General features: G+C 37.4%; 1 protein-coding gene across 2 annotated transcripts in view; it reads left to right on the top strand.

The window, feature by feature from the left end:
- Positions 1–16,788, top strand: part of PCMT1 (protein-L-isoaspartate (D-aspartate) O-methyltransferase) — a 29,705-nt gene extending 12,917 nt beyond the window's left edge. The window contains exons 5-8 of one of the 2 annotated variants that reach the window (XM_015858116.2): positions 3,733–3,853; positions 8,591–8,676; positions 9,738–9,907; positions 14,606–16,788. In XM_015858116.2, coding sequence (XP_015713602.2) covers positions 3,733–3,853; positions 8,591–8,676; positions 9,738–9,907; positions 14,606–14,618 — 390 coding nt within the window. In that variant the 3' untranslated portion in view covers positions 14,619–16,788. Of the gene's footprint in view, positions 1–3,732; positions 3,854–8,590; positions 8,677–9,737; positions 9,955–14,605 lie in introns of both variants that reach the window. The other variant, XM_015858117.2, reaches the window with a different exon arrangement.
- Positions 16,789–16,837: the final 49 nt, after the last annotated feature.

Consider the following 16,837-nt stretch of genomic DNA (forward strand, 5'->3'; position numbering starts at 1 on the left):
GTAAATCCTTTATTGGTAAAGAAGCTGCCTTGGTGGGAAGTTTTTTCTTGATATAATGGTAGCTGTATAACTTGAAGTAAGGTGGTGTTTGTCCCATTTAGCCCAAGTTTTATCTTAATTTGTGTGACTGTGAACGTTCTCTTGTGATAATCATTTTTCTGCTGTGATAAGAGCTTAATGAGACCTAAAAGAATCCTGTTTCCACAGGCTAAATATATGTCTATGTGCATAAATGGTTATTGAAATTAATTTTATTTTTTTTCTTTTTATTGTATTATGGAAGTACCAGTGCAAGTACCTATTTAATCTCTTTAAAAAATAGTACTAATTTATATTCTTTTTACATCTTTTCCAAGTAACTTCATATCAGATTGTTCAGCATATGCTTGAGGAATTTCAGCAAATCTGTCCTATTTTATGTCACAGTGAAAAAAGATGAAAAAATTTGTTTTATTGTTGTCTGTAACTACAGTTTTTCCTGACTGATTTATCTGGTGGAATATGAGAAATTCTTCCTTCTCTGTTATAGGACTTTGCTTTATAACAAGCAGAGACCTTCGCTAAACTGCCAACCTGGTGCTTTTTTTTTTGTCTTTCAGGTGTTAATTCGGAATATAGTGATGAACATGACAAATGCTCATTTGTTCTCTTATTTACTTAAATTTTACTGTTTTCAAGTGTTGATCTGCTGAATCTTCATATCCCATATTAATAACTTATAAGAATGTTTAGCATTATATAATGCATTAGTGAAAGCCTTTGTACATTTGTTCAAAAATTCTAACTACAATGTTAAAAAGGTAAATATTTTAAAAAAAAAAGGTGAAATAAATTAATCAAACTGCTGTCTACAGGAAATACTAAATGCCATTTCTTTAACTTTCTAACTATTGTTTTTAGTGTTACTCTGTAGTCAGTCTAACTTAGATAACCATGTACAGCAAGTGCTAGTACCTTGAAGGACTAAGGAACTTGAATCCTGCAAGTGTTAATGTTTTCCTCAAAGATGTGTGTTTATTCGCTAACGATGAATGTATAAACTGTCATGTTAGATAAGATGTGACACATGGTTGTGAACTTTTTTTCTTTTAAAATAATTATATAAGCTGAGAAAATATGGAGGAAATGAAAAGTCAGAATTAGCACAAAAAGTAAATCTCTCCAATTCTGCTGAGGTTAACCACACTTTTTATCACGGTGTGAATGTCGTGTTCTTCTCCTGAATTCCGCTGGAACTTACTTCTTGGTGGTACACTGTGGAATGCCTTACAAACACATGTTTTGTGGAGCATACTGAACAAATGCTTTTTTCTGTTCGATAACATAATTACTGTGTAATACAGATCTCACTTCATCCACTTGAATGGATGTAGGTAGGAGTATATACTGCTCCGATTCAGAATCACAGAATCACAGAATGACCCAGGTTGGAAGGGACCTCAAGGATCATGTAGTTCCAACCCCCTGCCTGGCGGGGCCACCAAACATACACATTTACTAGATCAGGTTGCCCAGGGCCCCGTCCAACCTGGCCTTGAACACCTCCAAGGACGGGGCATCCACAACCTCCCTCAGTTTTCTTCCTGTTTAAAAATTCATTCTAACACTACCATTGTTCCAGATAAGGTACTTGTAAGCTTTAGTTAGCCTTTTCCTATCAGAATTCAGTTGGAGATACACTTACAGGACATGTTCCTCAGTCTGCTTGAGATCTAGAATGAACAACTGGTATTTGTGGCATAAGCTTCTGAGTGCACACTGATGTCATGGTAGCTTTACTCCTGTGAGAGTAGTCTCGTTTGTAGCATTCCTAGAGAACATTTTATTTACTTTAGTGTGGTTAAGATGTTTGGGCTTTTTGTGTTAAACTACTATCACAAACTTAGTAAGTTGTATCCCTTGCAAGTAACTTCATTCACTTTAAAGGTTGACGGCAACTCTAAATACTGGCATTACTAAAAAAAAAAAACAAGTGGGATGTATATCTGTTTTAAAAAGTAACAATAACAAAAACCCCAAATGTTTTGCTAGTTTACTATTGCCTTGATAATACACTCTTTGAGGTTACAGGGCAGTAGGCAGGAGTAATCTAGATTGAGGAATATTCAGAAATTAGCATAATGGTCTATGGCATTCTGCTGGAGATGCTGTTACTTTAATTCAGGCTATTTCATACTATTATCATTTTGCTAAATCTTAATTTCTGTGGCATTATCCTGAAGGGCCTATACTGGATGTTTTGCCATCTTTTGGTACATTCCTGCAAACAGCAGCCTCTGGCTGTTGTTGTGAAAACTTGCCTTGTGTTTTGTTCTGTTTCACATGCAAGGCCAGTCTTGTTCAGTTGAAATAGAAGAGGTAGTACTGCTCTTTCTGTGGTTTTTTAATGTAGGACTTGCTCATAAGGAAACATAAAAGCTGACCATTACTGTGATGGGAGTTTTCTCAACTTTTCATGCCTTAGAAAGATTAAGATGAAAGATACAGAAAGATTGAGCGTGCCAGTAAACGTGGCCATTATTAAATAGAGTTGTGTGACAATATGATCTGCTAGAACATATTTTGCCATTGAGTTCCTTGAACTGGGTCCTGCAAAAGGTTTTCTTATTCCATGATTTAGATTCTTTTTCCCCTCCAAAACTGAAATAAGTTTTCTGAAATAGAGACACAATTTCAGAAGGGAATGTTTTTGTTTTGTTTTTCCAGTGTGATACTCTTTTAAAGCATATTAATTTTGGAGGCCTGCTTCCCCTCAGGACTGTCTGTGAGTTACAAGCTCTCAAAACTTCTGCTCTCTTTGTGGAAGAGAGCTGTAGATATGAAATCACAGAATGGCCTGGGTTGAAAAGGATCACAATGATCACCTAGTTTTAGCCCCCCTGCTATGTGCAGGGCTGCTAACCACCAGATCAGGCTGCCCAGAGCCACATACAGCCTGGCCTTGAATGCCTCCAGGGATGGGGCATCCACAACCTCCTTGGGCAACATGTTCTAGTGTGTCACCACCCTCTGTGTGGAAAAACTTTATCCTAATCTCTAACCTAAACCTCCCCTGTCTTAGTTTAAAACCATTCCCCCTTGTCCTGTCACTGTCCACCCTCATAAATTCATAAAATATTCATGAATGCAAGAGGTTAGATCGAAGTTATGTTGTCCCTAACTGTTAACTGTTGAATTTGCCTCTGAAAGAATAGGACCCTTGAGATAACTTAGAACAAAACATGCGACTTAACTATTTTCTCTGAAATAAGATTTTTTTCTTTAAAAACAAACAAACAAAAAACCAAACCAACCAACCAAACATACAAAAAAAAACCAAACAACTTTCAATGTAATTTTTAAGGAAGTTTACCCGGAATGGAAGGAAATTAGTTCCAGTGTTTGTCCTTGAAGTCCTTGCCTCTTATTGGATGTAATACATACTCTCATTATATAATATGACTTTTAAAAATTCAGAGGAGAAATCCCCACTGATATTTTAGATTGACTGAATTGATTCTTAAAAAGTTTACTGTAACAAACATAAGTCTTAGCTGGCAGGCTTTAGTTAGTTGTTGCTTCTAGCAGTCAGAATGTGTAATTCTAAGCAGTGTTTTTAGTAGCGTTGTTAAGGTGCTACCACTTTGCTGATTTGTTTTTGTATTAGAGAAATGGGCTGAGGAGATGGGAATTCTGATTCTATAAGTAAACAGTAATTAGCAGAATTTATTCAACTGTACATTTTTATTTCAGGTTGGTCCCAAAGGACAAGTTGTAGGAATTGATCATATCAAAGAACTAGTAGATGATTCAATAAATAATGTCAAAAAAGACGATCCCACATTGCTGTCTTCAGGAAGAGTGAAACTGATTGGTGAGCATCAGACTCTGATATACTTATTAATTAAACTGATATTCTTTCTAACAGCTGGTTGAAAGTGACTAAAATTTGAATGTGAGTAAAAATTCTGATATAAGAAGTTAAACCAAAGAAAGAAGTGCCAATTAACTAAAGGAGGGAAAGCCAATTCTTTTGGCCTTTGAAAAATATCATCTTTGCACCCTTTTGAGAATATGACTTCTGGTAATCTTAAGGAACATGTACTCATTCTGTTATGAAACCTCAACATGCAGATGTTTTCTGATGAAAATACTTTTTATGCTGAAGCACTTTCATGTTAGTTTGCTTTTTAAAATAGGGCTTAAGTGCACAACTTTAAATATGCTGTCATCTAAATCTGAAAGCTTTAACCGAGCATTCATGCATGTGATGTAGTAATTTAGAAAGCAAAGGGTTGAGCCAAAATGATACTGGATTGGTAATATGCATCACTGAAGCTTCCCAGTTGTTTTTAAAATGATTCTGTTTTAGGGAAGTGATTAATGGATGCAAACTAGTTTAAATCAGAGTTATTGGAAGAAATAATGCTGAAATTATGCAAGGAGAGAATTGTTATTTGCTACATGACTAAAAGGAGAAAGATACCTGTTTTTCTCAGTAGAGACGAAGCTGGCAGGGGGAAAGTGTTTCCTTTGTTATCATCATTCCTTTAGTTAAGTTTAAAAAAGTTGAAGATCTGGGTTATTTTGGGGCCGTTCTTTCAAAAGTGCTTGGAAATATTATTAAGGTCTGTGATGGTCAGCTCTTACCTTAGTTTCTTCCATTTTGGTTCCTGGTTTTCTTATTTTTTAATTTTTTTTTCATAAATGATGGACTTTCTAAATCTTTGTGGAATAAGAACATCAACACGTGTACTTGGATACTATTTTATACAATTTTACATCACTGAGAACACTTACGACTTCTTTTTGAAGACATTTCATAGTTTCGTGCGGGTTGGAAGGGACCTTAGAGATCATCGAGTCCAGCCCCCGGGGTTCGAGCGAAACAGGCTGAGGATTGAGAGAGAAGATAAGGGGATAACTTCTGTTGGTGCTGTACAAGAGCAAATTGACTTAAGCTTCTAGTTATGCTTGAGACAAACTGGTGCTCTCTGGAATCTGCAGTTCTAAGGAAACATCATCATCAATATTACATTTGACTATGTAGCAGCATAACTAAGAGACTTCTGAATGGTTCTGTTGGGAGGTGCATTAAATACAGGGGAGGAGTAGCAGGTGTGTGAACTAGATGGAGAATAATAATGCTTCAGCTGTGCTGGACTCCTGGGAGTATTATCATGTGGAGCTAGAATCAAAATAGAGCTGTTTAAAACCAACGGACAAAAAAAAAATTGAAAAGGCAGAGTTATTTGGTGGTAGGAACTGTATGAATTCAAACAAATGAAGTCAATGGTCAGTCTTTGACACGTTTATTTGAACCATTCTCTGTTGTTTTGTTGCACCTCAGATTTACTCTAATTGCATTTCAGAAGCATCAGTGTTACTTTTCAATGCATCTGCAATGTAAACTGAGGAATAGGTATCCTTAGGGTGTCTATGTTAGTTTGTGGTGTGTAGGTTGGGTTTTGTTTTGGGTAAGGAGGTTGCCTTTTGAGGTGAATCTTTCAACCGTTTCCACTTACCATCTTTTGTTTCCATGAAAGCATACATGGAGAGCAAAAACTTTGATTCTTTTTGGGTGAAACTATACTGGACGATGTGCTCAGAGAATATGGTCCCATGAAGATAACAAGTAAGACTTGAACTAGACCAAAGCAGTCATTCTGAAATGCATATGTTGCACAGATAGGAAGTCATGAACAGAAACTGTTTTGCTGTGTGGATTTACTGCTGTTGAGCTTCAGTGTTTGCTGATGTTTCCTCTAAGAACAGTGAAGTAATTTTCTTTTGTTCTGTACTCATGCTGCAGTCCTCTGTGAAACAGGTCTGTATAGAGACACTGAAGGCTTGAGTACCATTGTAAGCAGATCAGATCTAGGTTTAAAAAGAGGGTACAAAACCCTTTCATGTCAGAAAGTAATTATTTCCCCTCTGCCCTGCTACGGTGATTATTTTAGTTCATTAACAAGCTGCATGTTAGGGGAAATCTAGGTGGGATGGGTGACATTTTTCAAGCTGTGAGTGCAAGCTCATAATTTGAACCATTTGTCCAAATTGTGAAGGACAGGCTTGTGCTGCTCAGAATTTGTGATGTGAGGAATGAAAGCGCTTCAAGGGGCACCTCAGCAACCAGGAAAATGTGCAGTCTTATTGTCAGTAAGCTTTGGATGTAAAACGTGCATGTGGAGTCTTGCTTCAGGACCTAAAATGACAGACAACAAACCTCTGGTTTTCACCATTTCATAGTGCTGTCCAGATCTTCCTGCCATGGTTACCACATAATTTTTCTCTTGTGATTTGATGGAATGCAAAAAGTCAAGGTTCCAGCTTCTGGCAGAGGTGCAGAACTTCTTTTGATTCATTCAGCCTTTTTTACTAATCTCTAATGATAGAAGTCAAAGCTCAGTACTAAGACAGGAAACCCCAAACAACTGCCTGTGAAGATATTCCTCTGCTCAGCACTATTCTTCTTGCTTTTTCTTCTTGACTGATAACTAAGACTTTTGTACTCCCTGAATATGAATTTATGAATGGTTTGGTATAATTTGTTTATTTTGTTCCTAAAGAACTCCAGAGAGAGAGAGCACTGTGTAAGGCCTCGTGTGAACTGAACTTTCTTTTGATTTGGTATAAATGCTATGGATACCATATTCACTTAATTTTACAAGTCTTAATTCAGATTCTAGGCTGCCTTGTAACACACAGTTGGAGATTAAAGACAGTCCTTTCAACTTTGTTTTCCTTTTGATTCTGTGATGGTTTGAGATATCACATTGTAATGACTGACTATCAGACTTGGCTGACTGTGCCACTCGCCTGTTCTTTCACTCCCTCTCCACAACAGGATGGGTGGAAAAAATAAGATGAAAAATCTCACAGATCGACCTAAAGACAGATAAATCATTTACTGATTGCTGTGACAAGCAAAGCAAACTACTTGGGGAAAAGTATTGTATTGCCAATTAAAAATAGAATAGGACAGTGAAAAGCAAGCTGTAACACCTTTCCCTTCCCAGCATTTGCTACCAAAGTGTTGGCATGTAAACCCAATACGCAGATTTATACCAGACTAACATAAATAAGGTCTTAGGAAGTTTCATTGGCTGTATTTCAAAGGAGCCTATGGTTTCAGCTTTCAAGATTTCATAGATTAAGAATCAAGGTGTCTTCTTTTGCCTGATTCTATCAGTTCTAGGCTTATTTCTGACGAGTAGATTTCTGTAGAACTTGCCAGAGGTTAGAATTATTGAAACAATCTTGGGCTCTGATTTTTATATATATGTTTATATATGTATATGTGGTTTTTTCTCCTCTCCTAAATAGTCTCTTCCATTCCGCTCTTTCAAGAATACTGGGAGTATGGCAAGCTTTATATGTATCAGTGCTAATATTTGTCTCACACATGAGTAACGGTCAATAATGATATTTATATTTATCTTGTGAGTTTTTAATGCAATAATTAGTTTTGTTCCACTGACCTTAATGTTTTATCCAATTCATCATAGGCCTCTTGGTCTCTTTTATGGCGCAGGCCTTACTGTGAGAATTAGTACATACAGCACTTGAGCAGAGTTAGTGTGGTTTTCCACTTTATATTTTATGGCAGTTACTTGATGTGACCAAAGCAGAGGTCATTGGACTTCAAACAATGAGTTTATTTTTTCAGTCTGAGCTGAGGTGTAACTCTGGCCTAGATCATCTAAAAACTTGTATCTTTCAACTTCCGGAATGGCTAATTTCATATAGGTCTTTACTTTAGATGTTTATATATCTTTACTTTAGATGAGGTTGTCAGCTGAAGCAGTAGAAAGTGGGTGAAAAGGTTTCCCTGTTTCCATATTTGGTTTACAGACAAACGAAAAAATTGAGACTAACTTGTTTGGTCTGTGCTGACCACTTGTTGTATGGCACTATGAAGACAAATCCTGTAATGGTGCTTCCAAACAGAACTTTGTCCTGTACGTGTATGTGGGTGTCTTCAGAAGTGAGATACTCGTTTGTTGTAGTGTGTGTGTCTGTCCAGCACAGACAAAGGGGTGCTTTTCTGTGTCCCATTTTCTTCCAGCTTAATTATTGCAGAGCTCAGTGGGGTGGTATGAAACATCTGTACTAGGGTGCTTCTCCATGAACTGCTTCTGTAGCCTTTTGAGTAATTTAGTCTTCCAACTGGTAGAGCAGCTACAGGTTTATAGTCCATGTGAGTACTTAGTTTGTCCTTTCCTCATTTTAGGAGTCTTATACGTACTTCTGAGATTTAATGGCTGAGGCTTGTGATCTGCTTTATACTTAGGGACAGCATAAGCAAAAATAAGGCAAAGCATATTTTCTATGAGGATAAATGATGGACAAGTCACATCTATTGGAATGATAGGGCACATAAATGCTTAGGTATCTTTTCTGGATGGACATGTCTCCAAGAGCTTTCAGTATAAATCAGTGCTTTCTGATTTCATGTGCTATGCTACTTATTGTGTGTGTATGTGGTTTTTGTTGCACCTACTTTATAGCTATGTTAATATTTTTAAATGGACTTCATATTACTTTGACTAAGCAGAATTTGAATTGAAAAACCTTTGAGAAGGTTAAAAAAATAAGTGTTTTCTTGCAGTGGGAGATGGAAGAATGGGATATGCAGAAGAAGCTCCCTATGATGCAATTCATGTAGGAGCTGCAGCACCAGTTGTGCCCCAAGCAGTAAGCCATCTATGTTTTGTGTGTGTTATTCATTAATCTCCTAGCTGTAAAAACCATTTTATATACTTCAATATGTAAAATACTTCTGAGAGTTGTGCAGCTAGGAGTATCAGTGGGCAGGATGCTGTTAGCGTATGGTCTATATTGGATTTCTGGTTGGCTTGCTAAAAGATGAATGTTCTAATAACCTTCCTGTAGACATATTTTAAACTGTTGGGTGTATAAATCTGTGCTACAACAATGGAATATTTTCCTTAATAAATTGTACTTGATTGTTTTAATTGTTGTAATTGAATGACACAATTTAAATATTTGTTTACCAGGTTCTGAGATGTTGGGCCTGTTGGAAATATCATGTGCTCAGCTGTAGATGCAAAGCATCTGAACAGCTATAATTAACCATTTTCTTAATTATAAAAACAAAAAGAAGTTTCCAGACAATTCTCTCACGTTCTGTGTTTCTTGTCACTTACCTTACATTCATATAGAATAGTTTCATTAGATGTTCCATTAACAGAATAAACGAAAAGCTTTTAGGTAATCCATGTTGTGTTGACAATTTCGAATTATTCAAGAAAGATAATGTCACAAATGTAAAATTGTGTCTTAAAGACATGAAGAGTCATTTACCCCACAAAATGTCAGATGGTGAACCCATAGCAATCAATGAAAAGTATCAAACTGTTTTATCTGTCATTTGAAAAAGACTTTACTGTAAAAAAATCATGTATATATTATTTATTTATTTATTTATATGACAACAATTCATGATTTTGATGTTTTTCCCATCTTGTGTAGAAACTAATACGGCATCTGACCCAAGCCGATTATTTTACCTTATTTTGGAATTACATGAGATTATTGTGAATGTGTTTTGCAATGTAAATTTTGCCATGTTGTCGTGTTTCTCTCATTTTCAGTGTTTTTTATTAATTGAAGTAGTTGTCTGCTGCATAATAGCAGATAAACAAAATGTGGCAAAGCTGTTGATGTAATGTAAACAATATTGGATCCAGCTTCTCTTAGTGGCTGGTTACATTCTAATTTCTGTTGTGTTCCAGCTTATAGATCAGTTAAAACCTGGCGGAAGATTGATATTACCAGTTGGTCCTGCAGGGGGAAACCAGATGCTTGAACAGTATGACAAACTAGAAGATGGCAGTGTCAAAATGAAGCCTCTGATGGGAGTGATATATGTGCCTTTAACAGATAAAGAGAAGCAGTGGTCCAGGTGGAAGTGATTTTCTGTTCCACTTACTTCTTCCACACACACGCAAGGTGAAAGGGTGTGAATTTTAAGCAGATAGACTGCAAGGCCTGCGTTTGCTGCTGTCATTGCTTTCTGCTGCTCCATACCATGAAAAGTGACTCACTTTGCGTTACTACGTCACCAAAAGGAGGTTATGCTAAGTTTAAGTTAAATTAAAAGCAGAAAAAAATATTGCATGGGTTGCACTTTGTCTCTTTTGAACTCCTGTTTTCTTTATATCTGGTGTGTTGAAGTTACTTTTTTTTTTCTTTTTAGTTTTTTAAAATAGAATATTTTCTACATTTAAACTTCTCTTTTAACAAACTTTTTATAAGCAACTTGCCAAACAGAATCACTGAATCACCAAATAGATTTAGGTGTGAAATACTACTTAAGAATTAATACAGCGTGAGTTAGTGGTAATTAGCTGTTCATTTTCTGTTTTTCTGATATGGCACAAGTTAAGAGAAAGCTGTGTGAAATCCCCTGGGAGTGATATAGATGATCTTCTTAGCACCTTTTCCTCAGCCTCTAAGTGGCAGAAAGTGTAGAAGCTAATCCCTTCTTTTGTGAAGCAAGTAATGCATTCCAGTAGAGTTCAGAACATTTTCTCAGACTTGTTAATAACTCTGTCACTCGTCTCTGGGGATATGTTTGAGCTCTGCAGTGCAGCAGGCTCTGAAGGCCTTTCTAGAGATAGTAGACCTTCCAGTGAGTTGAGCTGAATGAGCAGAAACACAGGCATAGCACAGCTGTCAGCTTAAACCACACTAGGCGTTTGTATGGCAGTGAACAAAGCAGCAGTGCTGTTTTGCTTCCTGCCAGAAAACACTTGTGAATGTGTTATCTGTTTTAATGAAGTGCACGGATCTGTGCTGAGCTCTGGAAACAGCTTTTGAGCTTTACATCTCTTACGTATTGATTATACCACAGGATATCTAGAAAAAAAATAGCTTATGATTTGGATACATGAAATTTCAACCTTAAGTTATCAAAATGTCCATTAAAAAAGTACAAATAAAGCAGTTTGTATTACTGCTGCTTGCCGAAACCCTGCTTTAGTGTTTGTTGGATCACTGTACAGTGGCCATATACAAATTAGAACATGAGTTCTAAATGAGTTACTGCTTAGATCAGATGTTGTGAAACACGAGCGCTATTCAGATTTTCCGTACGTTATGCAAATTAATACTTTATCCTTGAATCTTAGCAGTGTTCTGTCAGCATGGTACTCAGGGATTTCTTGCCACAGTGTAAGGATTTGAAAGTCTCATTCTGTGATTACTTTTGTCCTCTGACAAAAGTGACAGACTTTATTCAAATCTGGAGTTCAGGCTTTGAAAAGGAAGAATATTCTTCTTGAGCTGTCTTTTTTTCCAGAGAGTTTTAAAGCATTTTTCTGCTTTACCATCTGACCTAATTATAGTAGCAGTTTCGTAGCACCAATGAGTGTTTTTATAAATAGTGTTTCCTGAAGGATTTCTGCAGTGCGTGGCTGTGCCGTGCTGCTAGTGATGGTACAGTGTAGTTAGGATCTTAGCATTCTAAAGTCTTTCTATCTCTTGTGCACAGTTCTATACTCTGTTTTCTCTGCTAGGGCAGGAAGAGGTAATGAGTTTTTTGGACTCTATTCAGTCCTGGGTATTGATTATTTGTTTGTTTGTTTTAATTTTTTTTAAAAAGTCTTTGATCTGTTCTGAAATACTTCATGATTTATTTTATTAAGTGTTAAAGATATATTGGTGTTATCAGAACAGATAAGCTTGGCCTGATGTATGACCTTACAGTGGCGTAGAGGTTTGTTCTTCCAATGTATGTTTAAAATTGCTTCAGACTTAGAAATCTGTGAAAACACATCTCTGAAGTCCAGTTATCATAATATCTCCATTCTTAAATTGTCACTTGGTCTGAAGAAAACTTCCATTCCCTTCCTGAGGATAACTGCCATTGTATTGTAGACTTCAGAGGAGGTGGTTACCTGTCTTTTTTTTTACTGCTTTTCCTGATTGGTTAGACCAAAGTGCTGGTCAGCCAACTGCTGCTAAGGAATCTCCTAATAATTCACTATTTGCTATCTGTGATACCATCAAAGAAAAAAGAGGTGTGGTGTTTTTGTTTTTCATTTATTTTCTGGGCTTTTTAGATTCCAGTGTATCTTTCCTAAATTGTTGAAGACCTGTGAGTAGAGATCAGTGAAAGACTCATTTACTCTTCTGAAAGAGCTTATTTAGATCTCTCTGTGATAACGAGCTGTAGTGTAAGAGAGGCTCCTGTGACTGTAAATCCCAAATAAATTGGATTTGAATGGTTTATATATATATATTTTTAAGAGAACCTCAAGAATCCATTATGCTTAGCTCGGTTCTCTTAGTTAATGTCACATCAAGTGGTTTGATTCCTAAAGCAGGCAACTGTTTCATCATCTTCAGGATTGGTGTTCTTTCACAAAACAGCTTGATAGCTTCTGATTCATACAGTTTAGGCCAAAATCAATTGATGCTGTTTTGCAATATGTATTTCAGTCTGCTAGCTATTTGCATTAGGTGAAAAGATGAGAATGTTTTTCTTTAACATTTATGTACACGCATACACATATACATATAATAGTGCACGCATGAGCTCAGTTTCTCCTAGCTGTAGAAAATAAGCACTGCATGATTTTAACACACATGATGGATTGTTTTGGGCTGGCGTGCTGTTGTTGGGCTCAGAAGTAGTGAAGCCTGGGTGAAAAGTCTTGCGAGGGAGGCCAGTCCCCTTACAACCAGTGTATGTTTGAACAAACGGGATATGAAAATCTCTACTTTGAAAGTGATGTCTAAGATGTACTTACCCATTTTTGTCAGGAACAGCTTAAAGCAATGGAAGATACCAACATTTGACACACTGTCACGTCAATATAGCTTGTTTGAATTCTAAGAACAAATTCCATTTTGTAAAAGAAAAAAACCTTCAAATACATCAAGCTAGCTGGCAAAAAAAACTGCCAAAATTTGTAGGTGAGTAATGTGCCATCTTTAATACTTCCAGAGCAAGTATAGAGGTTCCCTTAGGCTTTCAGTTTTTTGAGGGTCTAGCTTGGGTGTGAAGGATCCAGAAGTGTTTGTCACAGTAAAAACACAAGGCTTTTGCAAAGCTGTGTGAGTATGTGGTAGCATTCAGGATGCAAATCACGTCAGCTATGAGGAGTGCTGAGATTAAGCCAGCAGTAATTAGTCATTATTTACATGTTTTTGGATGTAAATATCAACAGGTGGCAGAGCTTCTGGAAACATTAAGGGAAAATGGAGTAATTGGCAAAGAGTCACCTGCACTGCATTTTAAACTCTGTATCAGAGGTTCATTTATTTCATCTGTTCAAAGCAAACAAATACCTACTCCATGAAACATGCAAATACAGAGACCTTCCAGACATTTGGAGTGTATTTTATCTTACTGCTGCCAAGATTTGTCCTCCCTTTCATTTTTTTACTGCTTTTTCAATTCCTGTGGCACTCTGAAGCTGTATTATCAGTACCTACGCTATAGAAAGCAGTGCAAAGTGCAAACAATGCCAATATTTTTCTAACAAATCATAAGATTTGTATTCCATCTGCATTAGATAGAACTGGTTACAGAAGCCTTATCAGTTGCTTTTAAAATGATGTGCATGTTGCCGTTCCACGCTCTATGACTTGTGAACAGTAACGCCTTTGTAATTTCAAAGCTTTTGCTTGTGTGCACGCTGCACTATATTTTCTGTGGGTTAGTTTGCATGATAGCTGGAAATACTGGTGTGTACTGAGCCAGCAATCACATTAGCGAAGGTTTTGTTAATTCAAACGTTAGCTTTGGCTAATGAGAGTGATGCACTTACTAAAAGAAAAAGTGCAGTAAACTCGGTTTATAGATTGCTTGCGCCTTGTAGGTGAGTGAGGGGTAGGGGGAAAAATGAATCATTCCTGATTAAATAATCCAACATTCATACTGTCAGTGCACAGCTTTCAGATTTGATGGACATCTGGCACTAAAGCTAATGCTTTGGGAATATTTAAACAAATCACTGATATAATGTCACAGTTGGAATATGGGTTCTATGGGTTCTATGGGTTCCCTGTTTCAGCGTGTTTTATATAGGATGTGTAGGAACAAAAGCCTGCATTTTCCTTTGTCCTCACAGTGATTTAGAGACTTCTTTGAAGCATCCTTTCTCCTACTTGAACCTCCTTCTGATGTAACAGCTCCCAGATGATACAGTATGATTTAGTGCCTAAGTCCTTCAGGAGCTAGTAGAGTTCCTCTGAGAAAGAAATAAAATAGTTGATGCAGACTTTATGATGTTGATGTGAGGTAGATGGTCTGGATGATCTTTCTTGTCAGCATGGAGCCAGTGAGGTTGGATGACAGGCAGCTGCGTAACTTTTCTTAAGGAGTTACTGATTTTGGTGGTGTGGGAGATGTTCAGTTAAGTAAATGGTCTATTTGAAGTAGAGGAGGGACATGTATTTCACAATAGGTCACATAATTGAGACAATATGGGATTGCTGTTGCCTTTCCTTTTTGATTAAATGCTTGAATGGATTGTTGAAATGCTGCCGATTTGCTTGAGCCCTTAAATGTGTTCTGATACAGTAAGAAGACTTTTCAAATGTCATTTCTAGAGGGAGTAAAAGCATAACTGTGTGTGCTTTCTTTCTGCAGGGATGAACTGTAAAAGCTACATCATCTTGACCCAAACATAGTGTTACAGTGGACTGCTCATCTCCAGTTCTAAAAGCTTTTTGAAAACCAACAGCATTGCAGCTTGTTTTGGACTTCGTTATACCGTTGTTATCAGCATGGAAAAGCGTGGTGTTTGTTTTATTTTTTTAGATGCTCAAGGCAAATCTGATAAAGACATGGCGGAAAGTTTTATGTGGGCACTGTTCTATTTAACATGCCTTTGTTTTACTTTCATCTGTTCAAAGTGAATTTCTGCAGATGAACTGCGGATGAAGATCTATAGCTTGTGAACTCTAATTTTGATGGGGGTACTTGAACACTCACTTCTCTTGGCTCCTGTGTCCCTTGGTAAAACTGCTTCTGTGCACCTTATGACACTACATAGGCAATACCAGGTTTTCTGTGTTCCGATGTCTGCTAGATGCTACTAAAAGGAGATGAACTTCTTTTTTTAAGCTTTTGACATGGTGTCATAGACTAGCATGTAGTAGATACAATCAGCTGCTTTATTACCTTAAAACCAGGCATTTGTATATATTGAATTTCGAAACATCAAAGTTGGCTGCTCTTACTAAGCGTTGCCGTTTGAGTTGGGCATAAAAGACGTGGTTTATCCCATTCCTTCTAAAATTAGTTAATGAAGACTTGAAACTCTGTTTTGGTTTACAGCTCACTGCTGTTACGGTAAACATAGATTTACTTCCAAAAATACAGTGCGAGCTGCATCCCAGTCACTGGGGTAATAAAGCTAAAAGTGGGAGGGAGATTGTGCTTGTGTGGAGGACTAGGATCAGTATGTGGCGGGCATACAGATCTTTGCATTATTTAAAGGTAGGAGATAGATCAATGTCTAGCCTGGTTCAAAGCAAAAGCTGCTTTTGACAAGGCCACGTGCTGAATTCATGTTCTCTTTTTATTTCTTCCTGACTCTGGGCACTCTGGAAAAATTCCATTCTTAGGAAAAGCAAACTATTGCTATACAAGGGAAACTCGATACACATAGAATGAGTAGCGAATCCTGGACTCTTAGCTACAGTTGTTCAGTTTTCGTATAGAAGAATTGTTGGAAGGCTGTATATCTCTTTTTCTGCCCCAAGTTGTTTTCTTGTTTTGGTATAGGAAAATGCAAAGCAGCACAGCAAATTGAGCTGCTTTGGAAAAGCGGAGAAGCACGTCTGATCCTTCTTGCTCAGATCTGAGCAACTGGGAAATACTGTAGGCAGTGTGTTATTATTTTCTTCTTAATGATAAAAAGAATTATAGAATAAGATAACCAGTGTAAACACAGCCATCGTGATCACTGCAAAATGCATTTGGATGTCTGTGGCAGAACAGCGATATTTTGTGATAGGATCGATCACTGAAAGCACAAAGGTTATAAAAAAATTCCAAGGCCTCTGGATCTGAAAGAGGTAACATTAGAAATAACCTTCCCTTGGAAGGTCAGCACAGCCTCATTCCTGTGTGAAAGCGATGTATCAATTCACGCTGATGTTTGGAAGTCGATGTATCACCTCCTGATCAGACCGCAGCCTGGGAGCGCACACACGAGGATTAGCCTTAGAAAGGAATTACTACAGCGTGTATTCTAGAAAACACAGCTCAGAAAAAACCCATCTGCGTCTGACGAATTTGTACTAACCCACAATCAACTGTGAATCTCGTTGTTGGTGTTGAAGTGAACTATCTTAAATGATGCATGCTAATGTTCAGCCTTTTGGTCACTGTATCATCAGTTTGAGTTCAGCTTTATTTACGTCATCTCACTAATTTAATCGATCAAAGGAAAGATAAGAGTTGAACTGTCTCCAAATTCTTATATCTGGACGCAGTGTAACAAGCGAGGCTGAGGCAGGAGAGGTGACAGAGCTGAGACCTGGCGACGGCTCTGTGGGGAGAACACTTCAGGGACCAAGGCTGCGACGAGGCACCTGTTCTGCAGAAGGAATTGGTGGCAGTCGGGGTGCTTGGGCAGAGCGGAGCATGCAGGGGCAGCATTTAGGAACTGGGGAATGAAGACCCCTCCATGGTGGAGCAATGGTTCTGAAGTACGAGCTTCTTGGGAGGACAAGCTGGTGTGCAGAAGAGTTGAAGAGCTTGAATAAATGCTGTGTGAAATGTCTGAATTGCTACTTTGCCAAATAAATTGAAAGGAAACTGTATGTACATGTCCGGGTTTCTTTCTTTTATTACTAAAAATATTTGCCTTCA

The sequence above is a fragment of the Coturnix japonica genome, chromosome 3 (genome assembly GCF_001577835.2).
Source record: "Coturnix japonica isolate 7356 chromosome 3, Coturnix japonica 2.1, whole genome shotgun sequence".
Lineage (NCBI taxonomy): Eukaryota > Metazoa > Chordata > Aves > Galliformes > Phasianidae > Coturnix > Coturnix japonica.